The 24,388-nt window shown below is 32.8% G+C and overlaps 2 protein-coding genes and 1 pseudogene across 2 annotated transcripts; 2 read left to right on the forward strand and 1 right to left on the reverse strand.

Moving 5' to 3' along the window:
* Positions 1-531: 531 nt before the first annotated feature.
* On the forward strand, positions 532-5,589 carry LOC125418857 (probable LRR receptor-like serine/threonine-protein kinase At1g05700). Its single transcript, XM_060817927.1, has 13 exons — positions 532-613; positions 723-1,269; positions 1,383-1,858; positions 2,009-2,153; positions 2,264-2,335; positions 2,472-2,543; positions 2,630-2,710; positions 2,785-2,942; positions 3,144-3,376; positions 3,454-3,580; positions 3,844-3,906; positions 4,005-4,194; positions 5,020-5,589. The coding sequence occupies exons 1-13, from the start codon at positions 532-534 to the stop codon at positions 5,417-5,419; spliced, it is 2,646 nt and encodes an 881-aa protein (XP_060673910.1). The 3' UTR covers positions 5,420-5,589.
* A 7,659-nt stretch (positions 5,590-13,248) lies between these two features.
* Positions 13,249-14,213, reverse strand: LOC107404364 (OVARIAN TUMOR DOMAIN-containing deubiquitinating enzyme 5-like; annotated as a pseudogene).
* A 1,054-nt stretch (positions 14,214-15,267) lies between these two features.
* On the forward strand, positions 15,268-19,113 carry LOC107409167 (peroxisome biogenesis protein 19-1). Its single transcript, XM_048464477.2, has 5 exons — positions 15,268-15,488; positions 15,586-15,637; positions 15,769-16,054; positions 17,959-18,275; positions 18,918-19,113. Exons 1-5 carry the CDS (start codon positions 15,443-15,445, stop codon positions 18,961-18,963), a joined length of 747 nt encoding a protein of 248 aa, XP_048320434.1. The 5' UTR covers positions 15,268-15,442; the 3' UTR covers positions 18,964-19,113.
* The last annotated feature ends 5,275 nt before the right edge of the window (positions 19,114-24,388 follow it).

A 24,388-nucleotide genomic window follows, 5' to 3' on the forward strand; every position in this document is an offset into this window, starting at 1 on the left:
ATGCTTAGTACCATAATAAAATTGGAATTCATGGATCAGTGAGAAATTTGCAAGTAATTTTACAATATAAAACTTATATATTGGTGAAAATTCGATCACACTTTAACAGTGAGATGGTTATAATTGTTTTGGAAATTCCAAATACCACAAATATTATTGCAGGCAAATAAAAGAACAAGGACTCCATTGCAAGTTTTTGAGTTGAAAAAATTTTAGTGACTTAAAAAAACCCAAGTGGATAATCTATCGTGCATAGAATTAAAATTGGTTTATATAATATCAGTTTTATCCTCGTGTGTGTGTGTGTGTATGTATATATATATATATAAAATAAAAGTCAGGCTCATATTAATTTGAATCTGTTTATATATATATATATATGTATGAAAATAATAAACTATTTTGGTCAATATTTTAAATCATTTGTACAATGCTTTCTGGGATAGTACTTTCAGAGACAATGTGACTTATAAATGGCAGTTGATACATCGTTTTTCTTCTACCAAAAAGAGAAATATACTGGAGAGGATAATGGAGATGTTAAAATACTTGCTCTTTGCATATTTTTGTGGTCTATCTCTCAACGCTCTAGTTCATGCCCAAGCTCAGTCTGGTTCGAGATTAATATAACAGATTTCATTAATTAACATCAATTTGATTTTGATAAACCGTATGAAATTTTGTTTATCATATTATTTACCCCATGTCTTTTTCTTTCTCAGGCTTTATCAGCATCGATTGCGGGATAGCAGAAAACACTAGCTACACTGACAAAACAACAGGATTATATTACATTTCAGACTCAAGCTTCATAGAAACCGGCGTTAGCAAAAGTATTTCATTGCAGTACAATAGTGATACACGTGAACAGCAGTTTTGGAATGTCAGAAGCTTCCCTGATGGAATCAAAAACTGCTATACCCTTAAGCCTGCACAAGGCAGAGGTAACAGATACCTAATCAGAGCAAGTTTCATGTATGGAAATTACGATTCCAAAGATACAATACCGGCATTCGATCTGTATCTTGGAGCTAATAAATGGGATTCGGTGAAATTGGACAATGCATCCAGTATCACAGTCATGGAGATCATGCACATTCCAAGCTCAAATTATGTATTTGTATGCCTCTTGAACACTGGCTATGGAACACCTTTCATATCAGCATTAGAGCTTAGACACTTGACAAATAATACCTACAGAACTCCATCTGAATCATTAGTGCTCTACCGACGATTGGATATGGGTACCATAACCAATAAATCAATCAGGTAAAAGTACTCAAGCAATTGTACTAGTGTCAATAATCTTTCACTCCACATATTGATTTTATTTCCTTTTTTATTTTTTATTTTTTTTATTGAATTATATGTTCCTTGTTTAGGTACAAAGATGATGCATTTGATCGTATATGGAGGCCTTATCACTTCCTCTTTGGTGAAACCTTGAGTACGTTACTTGCAATTGACTCGGGTGCTCAAAACATTTACCAACTACCATCTGTAGTCATGCAGACTGCCGCAACACCCAAAAATGCTAGCAGCAATCTTGAGTTTTACATGAGGCCAAGTAACCCCACTGCACAGTATTATGTTTACATGCATTTTGCTGAAGTCGAAAAGCTCGAAGCTAATCAATCCAGAGAATTTAACATCTACCAAAATGATGAATACTGGAATGGACCTATAACTCTTGATTACTTACATTCAACAACTATTTTTAGCACATCACCTGTGAGTGGAGATAGAATTGATTATTCAATCCGAAAAACTGAGACATCAACACATCCTCCCATCCTTAGTGCCCTTGAAGTTTATATTGTCCATGATCTCTCAGAATCACAGACAGACGACCAAGATGGTATATATATATATATATATATTGTTTTGTTCTTCCTTCTTTTCTATATTCTGCTTAATTTTCTTCATCCTTATGCTGTGAGCCAAAAATGTTTCTATTCACAAGTTCTTATATATCATTAAAACCACTTTTGTTTTCTTGATATGTCAGTTGATCTTATCATAAATGTCAAGAAGAAATATGGAGTGAAGAGAAACTGGCAAGGAGATCCATGTGCTCCAAAAGCTTACATTTGGGAAGGACTTAACTGCAGCTATGGTCAAGAATCTCATGATCCAGTTAGAATCATATCCTTGTAAGTTTAGTCTTCTAAAAATAGATTTACCATGAGTTTATAGATCGAACTTGAAATTCAAATTAACAATAATTTTCAACCTAAAAAAAAAAAAAAAATTACTGAAACAGGAACTTATCCTCGGGAGGATTGACAGGGGACATAGCTTCTTATATATCAGATCTTACTATGATAGAATCCTTGTAAGTCTTTTTTTTTTTTTTTGATAAACATCCTTGTAAGTCTATCAATATGTGGTGGTGACATTGCATTGATATATCAACTTCTTGATGATTACCTATAGGGAACAGGAAATTTTGACTGCTAATTTTTTTTCAGGGATTTATCAAACAACAGCTTAACCGGTTCGGTGCCAGATTTTCTGTCCAAACTGCAATATCTAAAATTTCTGTAAGTTATTTGGGTTTAATAACCAAAACTGCAATAAGTATTTCATAATCTAGAAGAAAAGAGATATTTTTTGCTATGCTTTTCAGAGACTTGAGCGCAAACAACCTCACAGGTTCAATTCCCATTGAGCTTCTTGAAAGATCAACAAGTGGCTCACTACAACTAAGGTCTGCTACTTTTCTATCTTCTTCAACCAATTCTCTCACATAATAAAAATATATGAACGTTTTATTATTTGCAGTGTTTCTGGAAATCCTGAACTTTGTTCTTCAAGCTCTTGCAAAAATAACAAGAACAAAAATAATAAATTTGTTGTTCCTCTCATAGCATCGATGGCCACCTTATTTGTCCTCTTGATTGCATTGGCAATCCTATGGACCCTCAAGAGGAGAAAAGGAGGTATGCAAAATGATTCTCCAAGACAACGTCACACTAGAACTGGTGTAATGTGTAATGTGTAAATTTTATATAAACATCACACCAATTTTGGTGTGATGTTGTCCTAGACAATTCAGGACAAAAAGTTCCAGCATATAAGAATCTCCCTATATACATAATACATGATGATGATGAAGCATACATGCTTACTTGTCTTAGCAGCAGTTGGGGTGAATACAAATAAAACCAAAGGCATAAGAAAATTTGGGTCATTGCAATTAGCAAATCATCAGTTTACATACTCTGAAATCTTGGATATGACAAACAACTTTGAGAGAGTTATTGGAAGGGGTGGATTTGGAACTGTTTACCATGGCTACTTAAATAACATCCAAGTTGCAGTGAAGATGCTGTCTGAGTCATCTTCACAGGGATATAAGGAGTTTCAAGCAGAAGTAAGTGCGGGTTTTTTTCCAAGTCTTCAGAAATATTTTGTGTGAGTTTTCTGATTTGGGTTAATAATATCATTCAGGTTAAACTTCTGATGAGAGTTCACCATAGAAACTTGACAAGTCTTGTTGGGTATTGCAAGGAAGACAGTTACTTGGGGCTCATATACGAATACATGGCTAATGGAAACTTACAGAGGCATCTCTCAGGTTCATTCATTTACTTGGAATTAATAATCTATAATGTTTAGAGTTTACTTAGTTAACAACTAATAATTCCTTATATATATATATATATATGGTTAAATTAGTTCTGTAGAACCTCAATGCGAAAATGGTATCTAAATTTTTTTTTTTTAACTACTTAAGAAGAATGCTTGGCTTTTACAACTTACCTTCATTTCTCGTCATTAGCTTTTTTGGTAGTTTGCAAACTAATACAAAGTATTCAAACATAATCTTCTGGAAAACAGATAAAAATGCATACACCTTGAGTTGGGAGGACAGAATGCGAATAGCGGTGGATGCAGCACAAGGTTTGAGAGAAGAAAACAATCCATGATATGCGTTATAGCAAATAATTTTTTATTGTGTTTTAAGTGAAGGTAAATATTTACTTGAATTTGAAATGCAGGTTTGGAGTATTTGCATAACGGTTGTAAGCCACCTATAATCCACAGAGATATAAAAACTACAAACATCTTACTCAATGAAAAACTTCAAGCCAAACTAGCTGATTTTGGCCTCTCTAGAGCTTTTTCTTTTGAAAGTGGCACACATTTGTCGACGGCTGTGGCTGGCACCCTTGGCTACCTTGATCCTGAGTAAGTACTTTGTTGTTCTGGGTTCAGTTAGGCCATTAATTATGATTTCAAAGCCAATTTTTTTATCTGCCATGAGTCATGAATTTTTACAGCCTCATTGGATTATGTCCACTTGAAGTGAAAATTTTCATAGCTAGTAATGACAAGCATTGGTCTTGTTATGAGTAAGGATGAGTGAAAATTTAACTATCAATCTAAAAAATGGTTACAAGGCTAACAGCATAGATTTCATATTTTGAGTACATGTAGTCAGTTCAATAACGAAAAACAAAATATAGCTAAGACATGCATAAATAATCATAAGACTAATTCTGGCCAAAAAAATTAAAAACAAAAATACAATAGTAATTGAACCTATCATTGCTTTAAAAAGAACAATATAAAAAAAGAACAATATAAAACTTTTTCCTATATGACAATTAGCACAACAGATCCCTTCCAATAAATTGTCATAGAATCTTTATCATATTAGAACTACAAATATATATATATATATATATAGTTACTTTTCTATCAAGATAATTTTATCATGACCATTATATCACTTTAAAAGTTAAAATTTAAAAATATACTAGTGAGTTATACGGATCTGATGAAACATAAAACCTTAAAGAGGGCTAAAGTAAACTTAAAAGAGACTCAAGCAAACCGTTAATATATCTTCAAATCTCAGCCTCAAGGGCTATAAAGGAGAGTTTGATGATTTTCTATCAGGACAATCTTGATCTAATAATTTTCATATATATAAGAAGCTAGTACAACTGAAACCTAATAAATATGAACTCAAAATTCATATCTAACAACTTGATAATTTTGACATTACAGGTACTACATGTCAAACTGGTTGCATGAGAAAAGTGATGTTTATAGCTTTGGGGTCGCTTTGTTAGAAATAATCACAAGCCGACCAGTGCTTGTCCAAACTGATGACAAGCCCCACATATCTCAATGGGTTTCATTTATGGTTGAAACTGGAGAGATAAAGAATATCATTGATCCAAGGTTAAGAGACAACTTTAATATTAGTTCTGCATGGAAAGCTGTAGAAATAGCAAGTGCTTGTGTTCGCCGAAAGTCCATTGAAAGGCCAACCATGAATCAGGTGGTGATGGAATTGAAGGAATGTTTGGCATTAGAGATTGCTCCCAGAAAGGATGGCCATGACACCAACAATTCCATTATGAATCTGAATGTGGATACACATCTAACCCCTTTTGCAAGATAGTAGCTTTTTTTATATTGGGGTGGAGGATTGGAACTTGAGGAAGTAGTAGCTTTTGATTAGTATCATTTTCGGAGAATGAATTGATTACAGGTGTCGACTCAGCTTTTTTTTTCCTTTGTTTTTCTTGCCTTCTTTCTTTCATGTCCATCGTTTCCAGCAAAAACTGAAGTTTGCGTGATTGTTGAAATGGAGATAAATCAAATAAAATATTGTGTGGGTGAGATATTAATGGGATTTGAATTATATTGAATCTTTGTTCCTTAAGAGGTTTTGATTTATCAGGGTGAGATAAATAAAACAAAATTTTCATTTGTTATATTTTATTTGGAATTCCTTACCCCTTCTTTTAGTAGCGTTTATGGTTTTAGTTTTCTGATTTTCTATATAATTATACATAATGATAATGATAAATGACTACTTAGTGATAATTTATAAAATAAAAATCATTTATCGAAATAAACCACATTTTATAAACGACTTGAAATATATATTTTTTTTTTAATTTGGCCTTTTTTTTAAAAATGTTGTTCATAGTTTTTTGAAGTTTGAAGTTATATGGAAAACCTAATTATCATCCAAAGCACAAACAAATTATACACAATGAAAACAAAACTTTTTTAAAAGAATTGATGAAGCCTCGCATTTTCTCAGCCCATTTGAAGTAAGTGAATGCCGATCTTGGATAGCTCCTGTGGCTTAGAATAGTGTTTATGACATTGGCTGGCGTAAAGTAGCAGTTTTTGGTATTTGGGGAAGATGGGATTTGTGAAAGAGAAAAGAGAGAGTGTGCGTTTAAGAAGGCGTGTTTGGCCATTTTTTTATTTTTTATTTTCAAAATATTGTTTTCAAACATAAAATAAAAATAGTTTTCCATTGTTTATAAAAATAATGAATGTCTGGCAAATTGAATTTGAAAACAATTTTCAAAAACCAAAAATATATTTTTAGGAGCAGTGCATGCGGTTTCAGATTGTGCGTGGTAAATTGTCATTTTTATTTTTTTCTGTCAACGCTCAAGTGTCAGATGAAGTGAACCAATATATTTTTAATTTTTTTGAAAATTTTGGAAAACATTTTTTTACTATTTTATATTTTTTGTTTTCTTTTTCATTTGTACTTCGAAAATATTTTTTGACAACTGATGATCAAACAACATGTTTTTGTTTTGAAAATAATTTTGTATTTTCAAAAACAAAAAACAATTCTTAAAACAAGTGGTCAAACAAATCCAAATATTATCAAATGTGCACTTAGTTTCGAGTTTTCTGGACCTTACATAAATTTCTAAGCAGTATTTAAAATGATATAACTAATTTCCATTTATTTATCTAAAAGGAATTTTGATGACATGTCACATAAAGATAGTAACTGTCTGAAAAACCAATTACTCGACACTGAAACGAGTAAAAGTATTTTGGACCAAACAATTGTTTTTTTTTTTAATATAAATAACAATTTTGATGAAACCTAAATTGTAAGGAATTACTGAACGCTACCATATAATGCATATAATTACAACATTTTGGTACATCCAATAATTACAATTTTATACTGACCACAAAATTCTGTAGGCCACAATCTCATGAGGCATTGGGAAATTACGTAAATCCAAAATGAACAATAATAATACAAATAACAAAAAAAATGTACCAAAACTCATATACATAAAAAAGTGGATTCAATGGAAATAAATAAAATAATGAACAATGCATTCAACATATAACAAACAAAGTTGATATTTACTCCAACAAAGTTGCATCTCGTAAGTAATATTCGTTCATCCTATAAATCAAGTTATTCAACCAAGAAGGTACTATATACTATTCCATATTTTACTCGCTTTGCTTAATGTAGCATCGTCAAGGAAATTTGAAGATAAAAAAGATAAAAGAAAAATAAGTATAAATCAGTAAACCACCTTGAATTCTAGGAACTAATTTCTGGGTCAAAAGGCTCAGCATTGTCAATAACTAAGATTTCCGAGAAAAGTATCATCCACATAGATTAGGCACAACAGAGTTATAGTGCTCACCTATCCCAAATGCATGCTTATGGTGTGATGGCCTGATACTGGAATCCGGAGAACCACTTTCTCTGTTAGATTTGTACTCTTTCCCCATTTCCACATCAGGAAAGGACCCTGAGAATATCATTTTATGTTTTCAAAGGCAATGAGTACGTGCCCCGAGCTCTAGCTGTCCTCATCATCTTCTATTGCACTTTCTGATAGGAAAAATGGGAGGAAATCAGATGCATGTTTCTTCATATAAGTGTGAAGTCCAGCCGCACCAACCACACCAACCTCACCAACCACAGCCGCACCAACCACAGCCACCATTGTTGACAGCCACCATTGTTGACACCATTGCTGCACCGATCAACAATTGTGGGCTAAGATGTTGAAAATTGTGGCCTTGTAAGCCTATAAATAGGCTCCTTACCGTTCCATGATAAACAAGCCAAGAGAGCAATCTCAATCATCCCAAGTGAGGAGAATTGAGAGAAAACTCCGAGAGAGAGAGTCTTTAAGTTCCAGAGAGAGCTTGAGAGAAGAGTGAGCAAGTCCAGAGAGAATTGGAGAGTGCAGAGAGAGGTTCCACGTGAGAATCCTCCATGAGAGAAGTTTTTATTTTTGTATTCTATTTTTAAGAGATTAATAGAATTCTTTTATTTTTCTTCTCATATTTCTTCTCTAAAGTGGTCAGAGAACCACAACAAGTGGTATCAGAGCTCCAGGTCGAGAGCTTGGGTCCAAAATTTGAAGAAACAAAGCTACTGTTCTTCAAGTTGGTGTTTCGGAAAGTTGCTCAAATAATTAATTTGACAATCCCAGGTGAAAGTACCCGACGAGAGGAGAACAACGAAGTTCGCCGGAGAGAAAACGGACGTTCCACGCGCCCGCACGCGCCGACTGAAATTTTTCTGCAACTGTTCACGCCGCACGCGCCGTCTGGAGGTTGAAGACGACCACGTCAGCAGACACGTCAGCAGCCACGTCATCTGCCACGCCAGCTGACACGTCATCTGCCACGTGTCGCCACGTCATCTGACACGTCATCTGCCACGTGGTGCCACGTCAGCACCATCTGCCACGTCAGCAATATTTTCTGAAATTACGGAACAGCCCCTGAAGTTTCGGAAATTACGGAACAGCCCCTGAAGTATTGGAAATTACAGAGTGACCCCTGTAGTTTTCTGAAATTACGGTGCAGCCCCTGAACTATTGGAAATTACAGATTGACCCCTGTAGTTTCTGTATTTGCAGGTTGACCCAGAAATTTTGTGAAATTACATTTTTGCCCCAAAATTTCTGGTAATTATATTTTGACCCCGGAAGAGTCAAGTCCACCATTTTCGGCCGTTCCGGACGCAACGGTTAACTCCGTTTTGCCAAATTCAGCTCCATTTTTTGATCAAGCCATAATGTCAATGGAAGAATCATCTTCGGGAGCTATGGTTAAGCTCACTGCCACAAATTATACACTTTGGAGACCTCGGATGGAAGATCTCCTCAATTGTAAGGATCTGTTTGATCCTATAGAAGCTAAAGGCGAAAACCCCGATCCTAGCAAAGTAGCAGAATGGAAGAAATTAAACAAGAAAACGATCGGTCAGATCAGGCAATGGATCGACCACAGTGTCTTCCATCATGTAGCAAAGGAAACGGATGCATATGCCCTCTGGACAAAATTGGAGGACATGTACCAGGCCAAGACTGCTCGGAACAAAGCCCTGTTGCTTAAGCGATTGGTACATCTCACATTACAGAGTGGAACTTCTGTAGCCGAGCATACCAGTGAGTTCCAGAGCTTGGTAAATCAACTATCTGCTGTGGATTACCAACTAGGGGATGAGGATCAGGCCCTCCTACTTCTAAGCTCTCTTCCAGACAGTTGGGAGACATTGGTAGTCTCTCTCAGCAATTCGGCCCCGAATGGCAAACTTACTATGGCTATGGTTAAGGATGCCCTATTTAATGAAGAGGCTAGGAGAAAGGACATTGGCATGGATCAGTCACATGCCCTCGTCACAGAGAGAGGAAGATAGCAAAGAGGTGGTCGAGATAGGGGGAGAGGCAGGAGCAAGAGCAGAGGCAGATCTACAGACGGCAGAAAATCATCGTATAAGTGCTATCATTGTGGCCTGGAGGGTCACATGAAGAAGAACTGCAGAAAGTTGTTGAGAGAGCAGAGACTCCAAGGTAATCAGCCGAAGAAGGATGGAGAGACACTAGTCACTTGTACAGGAGAAGTGGCGCTCTGCTCCACCGAAGAAGAGACATGCCTTCATATATCAACCCAAGATGTTGAGTGGGTAGTCGATACTGCAGCATCCTACCATGTCACTCCACACAGAGATTTCTTTAAAACATACAAAGCAGGAGACTTTGGTACAGTAAAGATGGGAAATTCCAGTTTCGCAAAGATTATGGGAACTGGTGATATTCAGATAAAAACGAATGTTGGTTGTACAATCACTTTGAAGGATGTCCGTCATGTTCCAGACCTTCGGCTTAATCTACTTTCGGGAGCAGCCTTAGACAAGCAAGGCTATGACAACTACTTCAGCAAAGGCACATGGAAAATGACGAAAGGTGCCATAGTTGTCGCCCGAGGACATATTTGTGGAACGTTGTACAAGACTCATGTGAAGATATGTGCAGATAGCCTCAATATTGCAGAAGGAGAGGCATCTCAAAATCTGTGGCACCAGAGACTCGGTCACATGAGTGAAAAAGGATTGTCCACTTTGGCAAGGAAGAAGCTTATCACTGTTTGCAAGGATGCTGTGCTAGATCCTTGTAATCACTGCTTGTTTGGTAAGCAACATAGAGTCTCCTTCAATTCCTCTGCATCGAGAAGATCAGAGTTGCTTAGTCTGGTGCACTCTGATGTTTGTGGTCCCATGGAGGTGGAATCATTAGGTGGCAACAAGTATTACCTGACCTTCATTGATGATGCTTCACGGAAGGTGTGGGTATATTTCTTGAAGACAAAGGACCAGGTACTGGATTACTTCAAACTGTTTCATACCATGGTAGAGCGTGAAACAGGAAAGAAGCTGAAATGTCTCCGCTCAGATAATGGAGGCGAGTATACTTCCAAGGAGTTCGATGCCTACTGCAGAAGACACGGCATTTGACATGAGAAGACGGTCCCTCGCACCCCACAACATAATGGAATAGCAGAAAGAATGAACCGAACCATTATGGAAAAGGTCAGAAGTATGCTCAGTATGGCTAAGCTGCCAAAGCCATTCTGGGGAGAAGCTGTTCGTGCCGCCTGTTACTTAATCAACAGATCACCGTCAGTACCGTTGAATTTTGACATTCCGGAGAAAGTGTGGTCGGGTAAGATTCCCTCCTACTCTCATTTAAGAGTGTTTGGTTGTTTAGCTTATGTACATGTATCCAAGGAGCTCAGACAGAAGCTCGATGCAAGATCTACTCCATGCATCTTTATAGGATATGGAGATGAAGAATTCGGATACAGGTTATGGGACCCGAAAACAAAGAAGGTTATTAGAAGCAGGGATGTAGTATTCCAAGAAAACCAGAAAATGGAAGACATTGAAAAGCCCAGAATGTCTCCTAATTGTAGTTCTAGTGCCGAGAATTTTTGTCCTAATCCAGCACCAGCACAAATAGCCACAGAGGATAATGAGGTGCATGAAGATATACCAGAAGCAGACCAGGAGGAAGAAGGGGATAATGAGCAGGGGGAGACTCAATCCTCTCAAGCAGCTGCAGGGCCATCACAGCGGTCAGATGATGGTACACCTCCTGAAACCAGTGGTTTACAAGTTCGGAGATCTGAGCGAGGCCGAATTCCATCAAAGAGATTTCCAGAATCTGAGTATATTCTGCTTACTGAAGAAGGGGAGCCAGAGAGTTTCCAGGAAGCTGTTTCTCATCACGAGAAGGAAAAGTGGCTGCAAGCAATGCAAGATGAGATGGAATCCTTGCAGAAAAATCATACTTATGAGTTGGTTGAGCTTCCAACAGGAAAGAAGGCACTAAAGAATAAATGGGTGTTCAAGCTCAAGAAAGATGGCAGCGGAAAGGTGGTGAAACACAAAGCTCGATTGGTGGTCAAAGGATTTCTTCAGAAGAAAGGAATTGACTTTGATGAGATTTTTTCACCAGTGGTAAAAATGACTTCAATTCGAGTCATTTTTGGTTTAGTAGCAAGTCTAAACCTAGAGCTTGAGCAGATGGATGTGAAGACAGCATTTCTTCACGGTGATTTACATGAAGAAATCTACATGGAGCAGCCAGAAGGATTTGAGGTTTCAGGGAAAGAAAACCTCGTATGCAAGCTAAAGAAGAGCTTGTATGGCCTCAAGCAAGCACCAAGACAATGGTATAAGAAGTTTGACTCGTTTATGGTGAGTCAAGGTTATAAAAGGACTGCAGCAGACCAGTGTGTTTATATTCAAAAATTTTCAGGTGGAAACTTCATTGCACTTTTGCTATATGTGGACGACATGTTGATCGTTGGACAAGATGCAATGAAGATTAGTAAGCTGAAGAAAGCATTGTCTAAGTCCTTTGATATGAAAGACTTAGGACCAGCTCAACAAATTTTGGGAATGCAAATAATCCGAGACAGGAAGAATAGAAGGTTATGGCTATCTCAAGAGAAGTATGTTGAACGGGTGATAAAGAGATTCAACATGGATAAAGCCAAACCGGTCAGCATTCCACTTGCAAATCATTTCAAGTTGAGTAAGAGATTGTGCCCCTCATCCAAAGAAGAGATAGAGGAGATGGCTTCAGTACCATATTCTTCAGCGGTAGGAAGTCTGATGTATGCAATGGTGTGTACCATACCAGACATTGCTCACGCAGTAGGTGTTGTGAGCAGATTTCTTTCAAATCCTGGAAAGAAACACTGGGAAGCAGTCAAATGGATTCTTAGGTATCTTAAAGGTACATCGAAGTTGTGCTTGAGCTACGGGGGAGGTGATCCAATCTTAGAAGGCTATACAGATGCAGATATGGCCGGAGACCCTGATAATAGAAAATCTACATCAGGTTATCTCTACACTTTTGCAGGGGGAGCTGTGTCATGGCAGTCAAGATTGCAGAAGTGTGTTGCTTTATCCACTACTGAAGCAGAGTACATTGCCGCAGCGGAAGCGGGTAAGGAAATGTTGTGGTTAAAGCGTTTTCTCACAGAATTGGGCATCAAGCAAGAAGACTACAAGATACATTGTGATAATCAAAGTGCCATGGATTTGAGCAAAAACTCAATGTATCATTCCCGTACAAAGCACATTGACATCCGCTATCATTGGATACGCGAAGTAATAGATCAACAGTTGCTGAAACTGATGAAGATCCACACAAAAGAGAATCCAGCAGATATGCTAACAAAAGTTGTTGCTCAAGAGAAGCTGAAGCTATGCAGAGACATAGCTGGAATAGATGGCAGATGACCATCAGTTTTAAATGCGGCTGGAGGGGGAGAATTGTGAAGTCCAGCCGCACCAACCACACCAACCTCACCAACCACAGCCGCACCAACCACAGCCACCATTGTTGACAGCCACCATTGTTGACACCATTGCTGCACCGATCAACAATTGTGGGCTAAGATGTTGAAAATTGTGGCCTTGTAAGCCTATAAATAGGCTCCTTACCGTTCCATGATAAACAAGCCAAGAGAGCAATCTCAATCATCCCAAGTGAGGAGAATTGAGAGAAAACTCCGAGAGAGAGAGTCTTTAAGTTCCAGAGAGAGCTTGAGAGAAGAGTGAGCAAGTCCAGAGAGAATTGGAGAGTGCAGAGAGAGGTTCCACGTGAGAATCCTCCATGAGAGAAGTTTTTATTTTTGTATTCTATTTTTAAGAGATTAATAGAATTCTTTTATTTTTCTTCTCATATTTCTTCTCTAAAGTGGTCAGAGAACCACAACAATAAGCAGGTGCCCTTTGTCGAAGCTCTTGGTAGGTGTAAGGTGATGAACCTCCATAGACGAGGGCTAGTTGATCTTCAATAGCTTGGTAGAGGCAGCGCTCATCTGGCTTTATTTCATTTATGGTCAAAACCAAGGGTTGAAACTTTTTCTCAAGTTTCTCATTTTCAATGGCACGATCACTTATAATGGTGCTCTCTGCTATCTTTCTGCTTCTTCCTGAGCCCTTTTTCCTTGTCTCCTTGTACTCTTTCCGAACTTTGCATGATCACGTTGATTGATAACAGAAACTCCAGCTATGGCATTTACTAAATTATCATGATTGCCCTTTTCATTTACATTTTTACTTTTATAGCCTAAGAAAGCAAGTTCTTCGGCATGCTTTTTGCTTTAAGCTTAGTAGAAAGTTGAGAGAACTCTTCCTCCACCCGCTTTTTTTTAGCAGCTTTCTGCTCAGCCGTGCTACCTTCGGCGGCTGCCTTTTTCAGTTCAATTTCCTTGTTATGCAGTTGTGTTATTTCTCTCCTGCATATACATAGATGTCATTGAAGAACAAAAAATTCAGTAGCCAGTACTTATGTCCAAAATTATTTGAAAATGGGAGCAAATAAATTTAGCAATCGACCCTACGCTACTACTGTATTCAAATTGCTACCAACTTGCAAGTTGGCTTACTATATTAAATTTTAAGAAACTGAACTTAATTTCACTGAACAGCCAGAAACCCATTGTTTTCCGAGACGATGGAAAAAGTTAGCACCAGCCAAACACATGAGCAAAATGGAAAATAAGTACCTATGCCTAGAAAGCATTTCATGACAAGTTTCGTGCTTGTTTTCAGACGGTTTGTCCTCAATTTCTTGAGCATCTTCCATTCGAGCAAACCCGGAAATCAAGGTAAGGAATAATGCATCTTGACATTGGCAAACATTGGATACCTTCCTATGCAAGTAACTATAAATTTGAAATCATGGTCATAAATGAATTGGCATGAGGAAGATAGACCAAAAAGGAAAGCATTTACAAACAATACCAAAAACAGGGAAGCCCAAGAATATGAGAAAACTAACTCATTTATCCAGACAGAATATTCCTTAAAATAAAAAGCCATACAAACAATTTTAAGAGCAAAATTGAAGTCATTAATTTCAAGCTTAAATTTATGCCCACCTAACTAAACTTTGAAGACATGGAGAAAAGACTATTTGACATATTAACCAGGTTTCCATCTTAAGAAATCCTAATTGAGTGAACTTTAAAAAACGCAAATGAACCTCATATTGCAAAAATATGATAATATTTATTTCTTTTCTCCTTTTTTTTTTTTTTAATAAACATAACACAAAAATGGGCAAATTGGGATAACTAATATTACGTGCAGTGATCGCAATATTGAGCAACCTGAATATTTTTGTCAAAGACCAGAACCTACATCTTAAAATTGCATCATTAGCCATTAAATGATCAACGCCCAAACTACAATTATGACCATGTTTAGCAAGAAATCAGCAAATTCTTGATTAACAGGCACTCCAAATTGCAGAGTGGTAATTACCATAAGTTTATAAAAAAATAAAAAAATAAAAAGAGAGCTAGTACAAGATGTAGGCAAAGTTCAAAAATTGAACTCAACAAAGAAATTCAAAGTGTAAATGGGAAAAAGTTACTAAACCGGTGTGCGTTTCACGATTCACAGAGACACAACAACGAACATAAGCCTAAGAATAGTTGAATGGATTTTCAGAGCGCGAAAAGAGAAGAAAGAGCACTCGTTTTACCTAATACGCATCGTTTTGCAACCTTCATTTTTAATGTCGTTTTGTACTCCTATAACCACACCCGACCCGATACCATTACCCGTTTCCTTTTAGCAACCCATACCCGATTTCCCGTAGTGAGAACTGCGAAGCTATATGGTATTGTTAGGAAGCGATATGATTGGGTTGGGAAGTCCGGAAACCGAGAAAGAGAAAAGAGAAAAGACAATTGGGAAGAAAATATCCAGAGCATCGTATTTGTAGTCAAACCCAAAGGCTTTCCCTTAAACCCACCGCTCAGTTTACAGAGAAAGAGAGGGATAGAGAACAGCTTCCAATTTCGATCCATGGCCGACCAACACCACCATGATGATTTAGATGAACTCCTTGACAGTAAGAAAAAAAAAAAAATTCATTTTTTTTTTTCTGTCTTCACCCATAATCTGTTATATTTATTTATTATATGAATTACCCTTTTGAATTCTTTCAGGCGCTTTGGATGATTTCCAGAATCTCAACCTCAATAATCATTCACTTCACAGGTTTCTGAAATTTTCTTTTGTGTTAAAAAGTTTGACCTTTTTTTTTTTGTAATCGAATTTTTGAGGTCTTTTTATTTAGTTATTTTTTTAATTTTTAATTTTATTATTATTATTGTTTTTGTCCATTGTAGAAGTAAAGAAGCTACGGAAAACAAGCAAGAATCTCCTTCTTTGCCTTCTGGTGTTCAAGGACTTGGTTTGGGCTTGCCTGACCTCAGAACCAAGAAAAAGGGGAAGCAAAAGGTTTCCAAGGGATCCCATGCTTCAGAAGCGCTTAATAAACTCAGAGAGCAAACCAGAGAAGCTGTTAAGGGACTTGAGTCGGTGACGGCTTCGAAACTAGGTGGTGAAGATTTGGGGAAGGATGCAATGATGGAGGATTGGGTTAAACAGTTTGAAGAGCTTGCTGGGTCTCAGGTAATTTGCTTTTAGTTTATTTCAGAGTTGGTCTTTTTTTTTTTTTTTTTTGGCTCAAATTCTGAACATTGTGTTATGCTTATTTTTGAATTGTAATTCCATATTTGATTCTGCTTGATTTGCATGTGTCATAGTACTTTGTACACGCTTGCATAATAAAATTATGAGGAATCTTTGTGCATTTGATGTGTCCTGTATTGCCCTTGTATTATTGGTTAATGGGATTGGATTCTGCTTAAGTGTTCTGCTTCAATCTTCTTTTTTTTTTTTTTTTTTTTTTTTTTTTTTTGGTGTTGTGGGGGAGGGGGGGGGGGGGGGGGGGGGCGGTGTTAGTCTGCCACTTCAACCTGGGCAGAGAAGGTAGATAGCGGCCTTGCCGCTCTGCCACTTCTAACTTATTCAAAGGTTTGATTGATATTTCATGGTTGGACCCACTTACCGCTTTGTTAGGATATTAGAAACACTGAAAGAAAAAAATAATAAAAAAAAACCAAGAAAAACGAATTAAAAAAACTATGAAATTTTTCCTGTGCTTGGCTATTCAAAGATTCTACATTCTTTAGTCAATGAGAGAAACCTAAAATATCAGACATTGATGGGAGAAATTTCAAAAATCATATGCTGATGGAACAGATAACCTGCTGGTCCAAAGTACCACTATGGAGAAGGATCAAAGGGATAGAGGTGTGACAGAAAGAGAAAGTGTGGGGGAGGTGAGACAGAAAGAGAAAATGTGTGGGGGAGGTGTGACAGAAAGGGAGGTGTGAGGGAGAAGAAAGATATTGTGAGAAAGAGATGCGATGATAACAGTCCATTTAGGTCTGTTTATTTTCCTTACACTTCTCTCCCCTAGCAAAATCCTAGATCCAAACTAAGCCAACTTAACTTTGATTTTTTTTGGAAACTTGCATTTTTGTAATTATGCTGTCTTCTGATTTTGGATCAATTTGCTATATAACTGCAATGATACGTTGCTTTTGGATATAGCTCCTTACAAGAAAAGTTTATTTCATAGGAACGATTAGAAATTGGAATGTTTGGCTTATGCAACTTTCAGCAACTTAAATTCCACCTGTCATCATACTTAATATTTATTACCATTTTGAGAAGGATGGCATGAAGGACAAGATGTCTTTTAAGCCTCTTGTTGGGGCAGGAGAGAGGGATGGTGGTCGTGCAAGGTCTTTCTCTTTGTAAATATATATTGTGGTAACTAACTTTGTTAGCGGGATGTTTGTGCTTTTTCCTACAACTCATAAGTTATTATAAAGGACGTTTTATTATTCATGAGTAGCTATGAAGAGTAATTGGTTATAAAATGTGTCAACAACATGATTGACAAGTACCTTATCTGTATCAAGGACTTGGCTAGATTTCCACATTTGTTTACTCCCTATTTTTCAAATTTGTTTCGTCTTTTCAACTTTACATATGCATGCATGTGTACTATAAGTTTTTGAGGGCAAAATCTTATATTACTTTATATTTTTTATATTTTTTATATTTTTACTTTATTCAATGTCATCATTTGATTCATTCCTTTTAAGTGTTGTACCAATGGGAAAACTTTGGTCATATTCTCTTTCCTTCAGCTGTGTGACTAGTTCTGTTTGGTTAACAGCATTCTGTTTACTTGCTAATTGCACCTAAGTGGATCTGTTTAAACTGCTTTAAATTTTAACAGAGCACAAAATAATCTTCTGTATCTAGCTTTTATATCGTGGGTTATTGTGGAAACTTGGTTCGAAATGACTTTTTTTTGTTTGGGCTGTTAGAGTCTTTACTTATTTGTTAAATATGCTTTTTCCACTTGCATTCCTAATTGTTATTTTGCCTATTTCGAAACCTCACAATATTTTGTATTGAGAATAACAATTATAATTATAATTTTCCTTTTTCCTTAGGACATGGAATCAATCGTGGAGACCATGATGCAACAGCTTTTGTCGAAGGAGATTCTTCATGAACCCATGAAGGAAATTGGAGAAAGATATCCAAAGTGGCTGGAAGAGCATGAATCAAGTTTAAGCAGAGAAGATTATGACCGTTATTCTCACCAGTACAAACTCATAAAGGATCTTAATGAAGTCTATGAAAAAGATCCTGATAATTTCAACAAGATTGTTGAGCTCATGCAGAAAATGCAAGAATGTGGCCAACCACCAAATGATATCGTTCATGAACTAGCTCCTGATTTTGATCTAGCTAGTCTTGGCCAGATGTAAGTGCTCCAGTGGTGTTAGTTTAAATGTGCGAAACTTTTAGCATAATTACGCATTTATATATGCACATATAAATGCTTTTCTTTGGCTTACTGATGATCTTTGTTTCATATTGCTTACCTCTTGTAAAATTTGTGTTGGGGTTCTTTGATGATGGGCGGGTATAGGGCTAGGGAAATATGATCTCAGGACAGCAGTTTCTCACAAATTTAATTGTATAGCTATAGTTTCCATGAATTAACTATTTTTCAGCATTGTTAAAGTTTGGTTCTTATTGTTTTGTGTAATTTGTCGAGGGAAATTTATTTAGAGGCAAGTCAGTGATATCAGACTGGATCTTTCCTTGGAATCTGTACTTAGCTAAATAACTTGCAAATTTGATTGAAAGGAATATACTGGGCCACAGCTAAGAATTTTGCTTAGTAACGTTTATTTGTAGTATCGAATTTTCATGTACTTAAATAGCTGGGAATTCACATAAATTTGGTTTCAACATTTTTGTTATAGTTATAATTAAAAAGTATGGGATCAGAATATCAAAAAATATATTATCTGAATAGAACTTGCTTTAGTTGGAGCTCTATCAATTTGCACCTTTCATAGCTGTTGCAAATACTGATATACATCTCTCTCTTTTGCAGATCTCCTGAGATGCTTGAATCTCAGACGAATTGTTGTATAATGTGAAGAAATATTTTCCTTCTTGTTGATGCCCCTGGCTGTTACCCTTCATTCCTCGAGGGTGCAAATGTTTTTCTATGAAATTTGTGAAAAATAAAGTTGTTCTTACTTGGATTATAGTTATTCTTAATAATTTACCCAGAAATTAGTTGTTAATTTCAGAGCCCTTATTTTGATTCAAAAGCATGTACATATTTTTTGTGTGTTGGAAACTGAATCTGGCTTCCTTTACGTGGGAAGGAAATGGTTTCCTGTAGATTCTTAAAGTTTATAAAATTATCGCATGGTGATCTTCGAAAAAGAGCTGGTTTCGTACGGTTGCGTTGCGGGGGCATTGTGCGTGAAACATTCTCCTCGATTGCCACTTATCTCTTCTAAAGATCCTACTTGAGGGTTAAAAATGTGACAGGGAAAGATATTTCCTAGGAATATCGCTGCTCGGTTGTGAGAGAATTCCATCCTCTCACCTTTAGGTGTCAAATGGGCCGTTTCGTCCCAGCACGGCCTGCTACCCAGCACGGCCCGTTCTATAATTGTGTCAACATATTTTTATTATTATTATTATTATAATTTATGTGTTGATTACAATTAATACATTATACAAAGTAACAGTTTAGTCTACAATTTTTTTTTTATTGCTAAAAAAAAGATACATCTGATAGCATCATAGACATCATCATATCGTAATTCTGCATCACAAATCTACAATTTAGTGTTAAACCCTGGATCGTAATAGATAATTTAAATATATATATATATATATATATATTATATACATATGCCATGCGTTTTTAAACTCTAAATAAATATATATTATATAATATACATTATATCTTTACACATGCCATGTATTTTTAAACCCTAAATAAATAAATAATAATAATAATAATAATAATAATAATAATAATAATATATAATGAAAATTTAAAAAATAAAATAAAATATGTTTATCTATTAAAACTATTTTAACAGTATTAATTTCTGATTTATCATCAAAATTAGAACCTCTCAAGATCTCAGGATTCAAATTTTAAACATCTTTTATATCTTGTTAGAATTGATCTGATTGATAAAATCATTTTTTTTATCATATTTGAAATTTATTTAAAAATTTTATTATTAATAAGTATATTTGAATATTATTTTTTTTCAATCTATATTATAAAAGTTTATTAAAAACTAAAAATTTGACATCCATATAATATATTATTTAATCATGGAATTCGAATGAAAAAATATTGATCTAATCTAATTTTTTTCTATCTATCGAATTTAAATGCAAATTCGAATGTATTTATATAATTTAATTCAAATTAAAATGTATTTACATAATATTTTTTTATTTTTGGAATTCAATTCAAATTTAAATATATTTTTTAATTCCTTTTAAATAATTAATTTTTCTATATTAAATAGACCTAACATAATTTAATTATTTATTATTATTATTATTATTATTATTATTTATCCTATAAAAACATTTTTACCTTATAAGATAAATAATTTATGGTATTCAAATTAAAAAAAATATTTTCCTATTTAATTTTTTCCATCTATGGAATTCAAATTTAAATGCATTTATATAATTTAATACAAATTAAAATGTATTTATATAATATTTTTCATTTATGGTATTCAAATTCAAATTTATTTTTTGATTGTTTTCAAGTAATTAATTTTCCTATATTAAATAAACATAATATAACTTAATTATTTATTATTATTTTTATTATTTATCCTATAAATACATTTTTACCTTATAAGGTAAATAATTTATAGAATTCAAATTAAAAAAATATTCACCTATTTAATTTTTCTCATCTATGGAATTCAAATTCAAATTAAATTCAGATATATTAATATAACTTAATTCAAATTCAAATGTATTTTTTTATTCATTGTAAATAATTAATTTTTCTATATTAAGTCCTCATATATATACAGTTAACATACCATATGTGTCGACTTATACATTATGACATAGATTAGGATCAAATTATATATAATTTATGGTATGTTGTATATATTTGATTATAACCTACATTTAATGTGCATATCAATATTCATTATATCAACATTTAAAAAAAAATATTTATTTAAAATTTATTTCAAAACAAAATTTGATTTTATATATATTTAGGTATATCCATAAAATGTAAAAAATCTCATAATTGTTCAATCAATTATCTAATATTATAATAATAAAAATATATTTTTCAAAAAAAATTTGATTTTTACCTTATAAGGTAAATTATTTGTGAAATTTAAATTAAAAAATATTTACCTATTTAATTTTTTTGCATCTATAGAATTCAAATTAAAATATATTTGTATAATTTAATTCAAATTTAAATGTATTTATCTTATATTTTCTATTTGTGAAATTCAAATTCAAATTCAACTGTATATTTTGATTCCTTACAAATAATTAATTTTTCTATATTAAATACTCATAATATAATTTAATTATTTATTATTATTATTATTATTATTATTATTTATCCTATAAACACATTTTTACCTTATAAGGTAAATAATTTATAGAATTCAAATTAAAAAAATATTTACCTATTTAATTTTTTCCATTTATGAAATTCAAATTCAAATTTAAATTCAAATGTATTTTTTGATTTCTTGTAAATAATTAATTTTTCAATATTAAATCCTTATAATATAATTTAAGTATATTTATTATTATTATTCTTATTATTATAATAATAACCTAATTAACAATAATTTGGATTTAAAAAGATATGTATATATATACATTAACACCATATGTGTCGACTTATACATTATGATACAGATCAGCATCAAATTATATATAATATATGGTATATTGTTTATATTTTATCCCAATATTATATATAATTTGATTATGATTTACATTTAATGTGCATGTCAATATGTATTGTAGCAAAATTATATATATATATATATATATATACACACACACAGAGTCTTGTATAATGGATGATATAATTATCAGCTTATGGTTACAAATTTTTTTTTATAAAAAGTATGTTTACTTAAAATTTATTTCGAAATAAAAATTGATTTTATATATATTTAGGTACAACAAAAAAAAAGTAAAGAAACTCATACAACAAAAAAAGTAAAGAAACTCATACTTTTTCCATCAATTGTCTAATATTATAATAATAAAAATATATATTTTTGAATACTACCAATAAAGGTAAAAATTTCATATTTTTAAATAACTTTTTCATTTGGTATTGATTGATATTTTGACTGGATAATAAATAATTTTAAAAAGGGAGATGATTTTTTTCATTGATAATTTTGAAGGGAATTTAAAATGGTAATATGATGACACGTGGCATAAACTTTTATTCTTTTATATATTATTAGTATTCATTCTCGTGCGATGCAAGGCACATATAACTATAATAGATGATGTTAAATGTAATTTATAATAATTAATTATATTTGAAAATTTATTTAAATGTTTTATTGCTAGTAAATATATTTGAATCTTTTTTTCTTCAATATTTACTATAAAAGTTTGTTAAAAATTATATATTTAATTTTTATATATAATATTATTTAATTATGAAATTCAAATTCAAAAATTTCCTATATATGTTACCTATATATTTTGTTTCCATTTATGGAATTTAAATTTAAATTCAAATGCATTTATATAATTTAATTTAAATTTAAATGTAATGAAATAATATTTTACATCTATAAAATACAAATTCCAATTCAAATGTATTTGTTGATTCCATGCAAATAATTAATTTTTATATATTAAATACTCATAATGTAATTTAATTGTATATCATTATTATTATTATTTATCCTATAAATATATTTTTACCTTATAAGATAAATTATTTATGGAATACAATTAAAAAATGTTTACCTATTTAATTTTTTTTATCTATAAAATTCAAATTCAAATCCAAATATATTTATATAATTTAATTCAAATTCAAATGTATTTATATAATATTTTCCAATGGTATTAAAATTAAAATTCAAATATATTTTTTGATTCTTTATAAATAATTAATTTTTCTATGTTAAATCCTTATAATTAATTTGATTAAATAAAAAATTCAATTAAAATGAAATAATAGCATTCTCTATATCTCTTCCATTATCTAATATATATATATATATATATATTTGATTTAAGGGATCTTTCCTTTTATTTATATTTTAAAATGTTTTTGATAAAAGAAATATTTCCATTAAATTTTATAACTCATTATTTCTATATACAATTATTGAGTCCTTTTACTGTCAGACCTTCCAAATACGGACAAAAAAAAAAAAAAAAAAAGATGCTATATATAAAAAAAAAATCCTAACTAACATCAGCTTTTCTATCACACATACAGAAAAAGCCGATGCTATTTAAAATTTTTTTAAAATAACATCTGCTTTGCCCCTGGTCTATATGCGGACAGTCCTGATCATAGAATCGCCCTACAATTATTTATATCATATATACAATATTTTATCTTGTAAATATTAGTCAAACCCTATACAAATATATATATTTATGATTAATAAAAATCATGCCTTGACATATTTCTGAAAAATCTTTAATTTCATTTTATGTTAAATATTAAATATTAGATAATTTAATATTGAATATTAAATATTAAAATTATAGATAATTATTAATTTTTTAATTTTAATTTTAATTTAATTATTATCATTCTAGATCGAATTTATCCATTTTTTATATTTAAGATATAATAATAAAAAAAATTAAATAGTAGAATAATTATTTAGTAATATTATCATTCTTGTTAATAAAATGATGTGTAAAATCAACTCGCAAGTGCACGAATCGTTTTCAAGTAATAAAGTGGAAAAATAGGATTGTCGTACCCAAGAGATTAAGAATTAAATACCAAAGATAATTAGGTTTTGACAATATTTGAACTAAAATTTAAGATGGCAATTGAAAACTAAATAAACTAAATTAAACAAAAGCAATCAATTAAAATTAGATCAATTTCAAGTAAGAGAGAATTGAATAATTATGAATACTAGGGCATTTGATTTCACCATTAACTATTCCAATTTAATTACTTAAATATGTGAATTTAATTAATTAGTAATTTTGTTAACCACACTTAATCACAAAATTAATCAAAAATAGTTTCCACTCACAATTGATAATATTCACATAACCTAATTTATTCTTTCCGGCCTATAAATTAAATCATGCAAATTCATCAAGCATAGATTAAGCAAATAATATGACATGAGACATAACTATTTTCCAATCAATTATGCATTCATGTAAATCATTGGAGATCCATAATATTATCCTTTTCCAAGCTCAAATATTATTAAAATCATTCATTCCTTCCGGCCTATGAAAGCATTAAGTATAGAAATGATTTATTAACAGAACATATTACTAATTAAATAAAACTCAACATAT

This window comes from Ziziphus jujuba, chromosome 6 (assembly GCF_031755915.1).
Source record: "Ziziphus jujuba cultivar Dongzao chromosome 6, ASM3175591v1".
NCBI lineage: Eukaryota > Viridiplantae > Streptophyta > Magnoliopsida > Rosales > Rhamnaceae > Ziziphus > Ziziphus jujuba.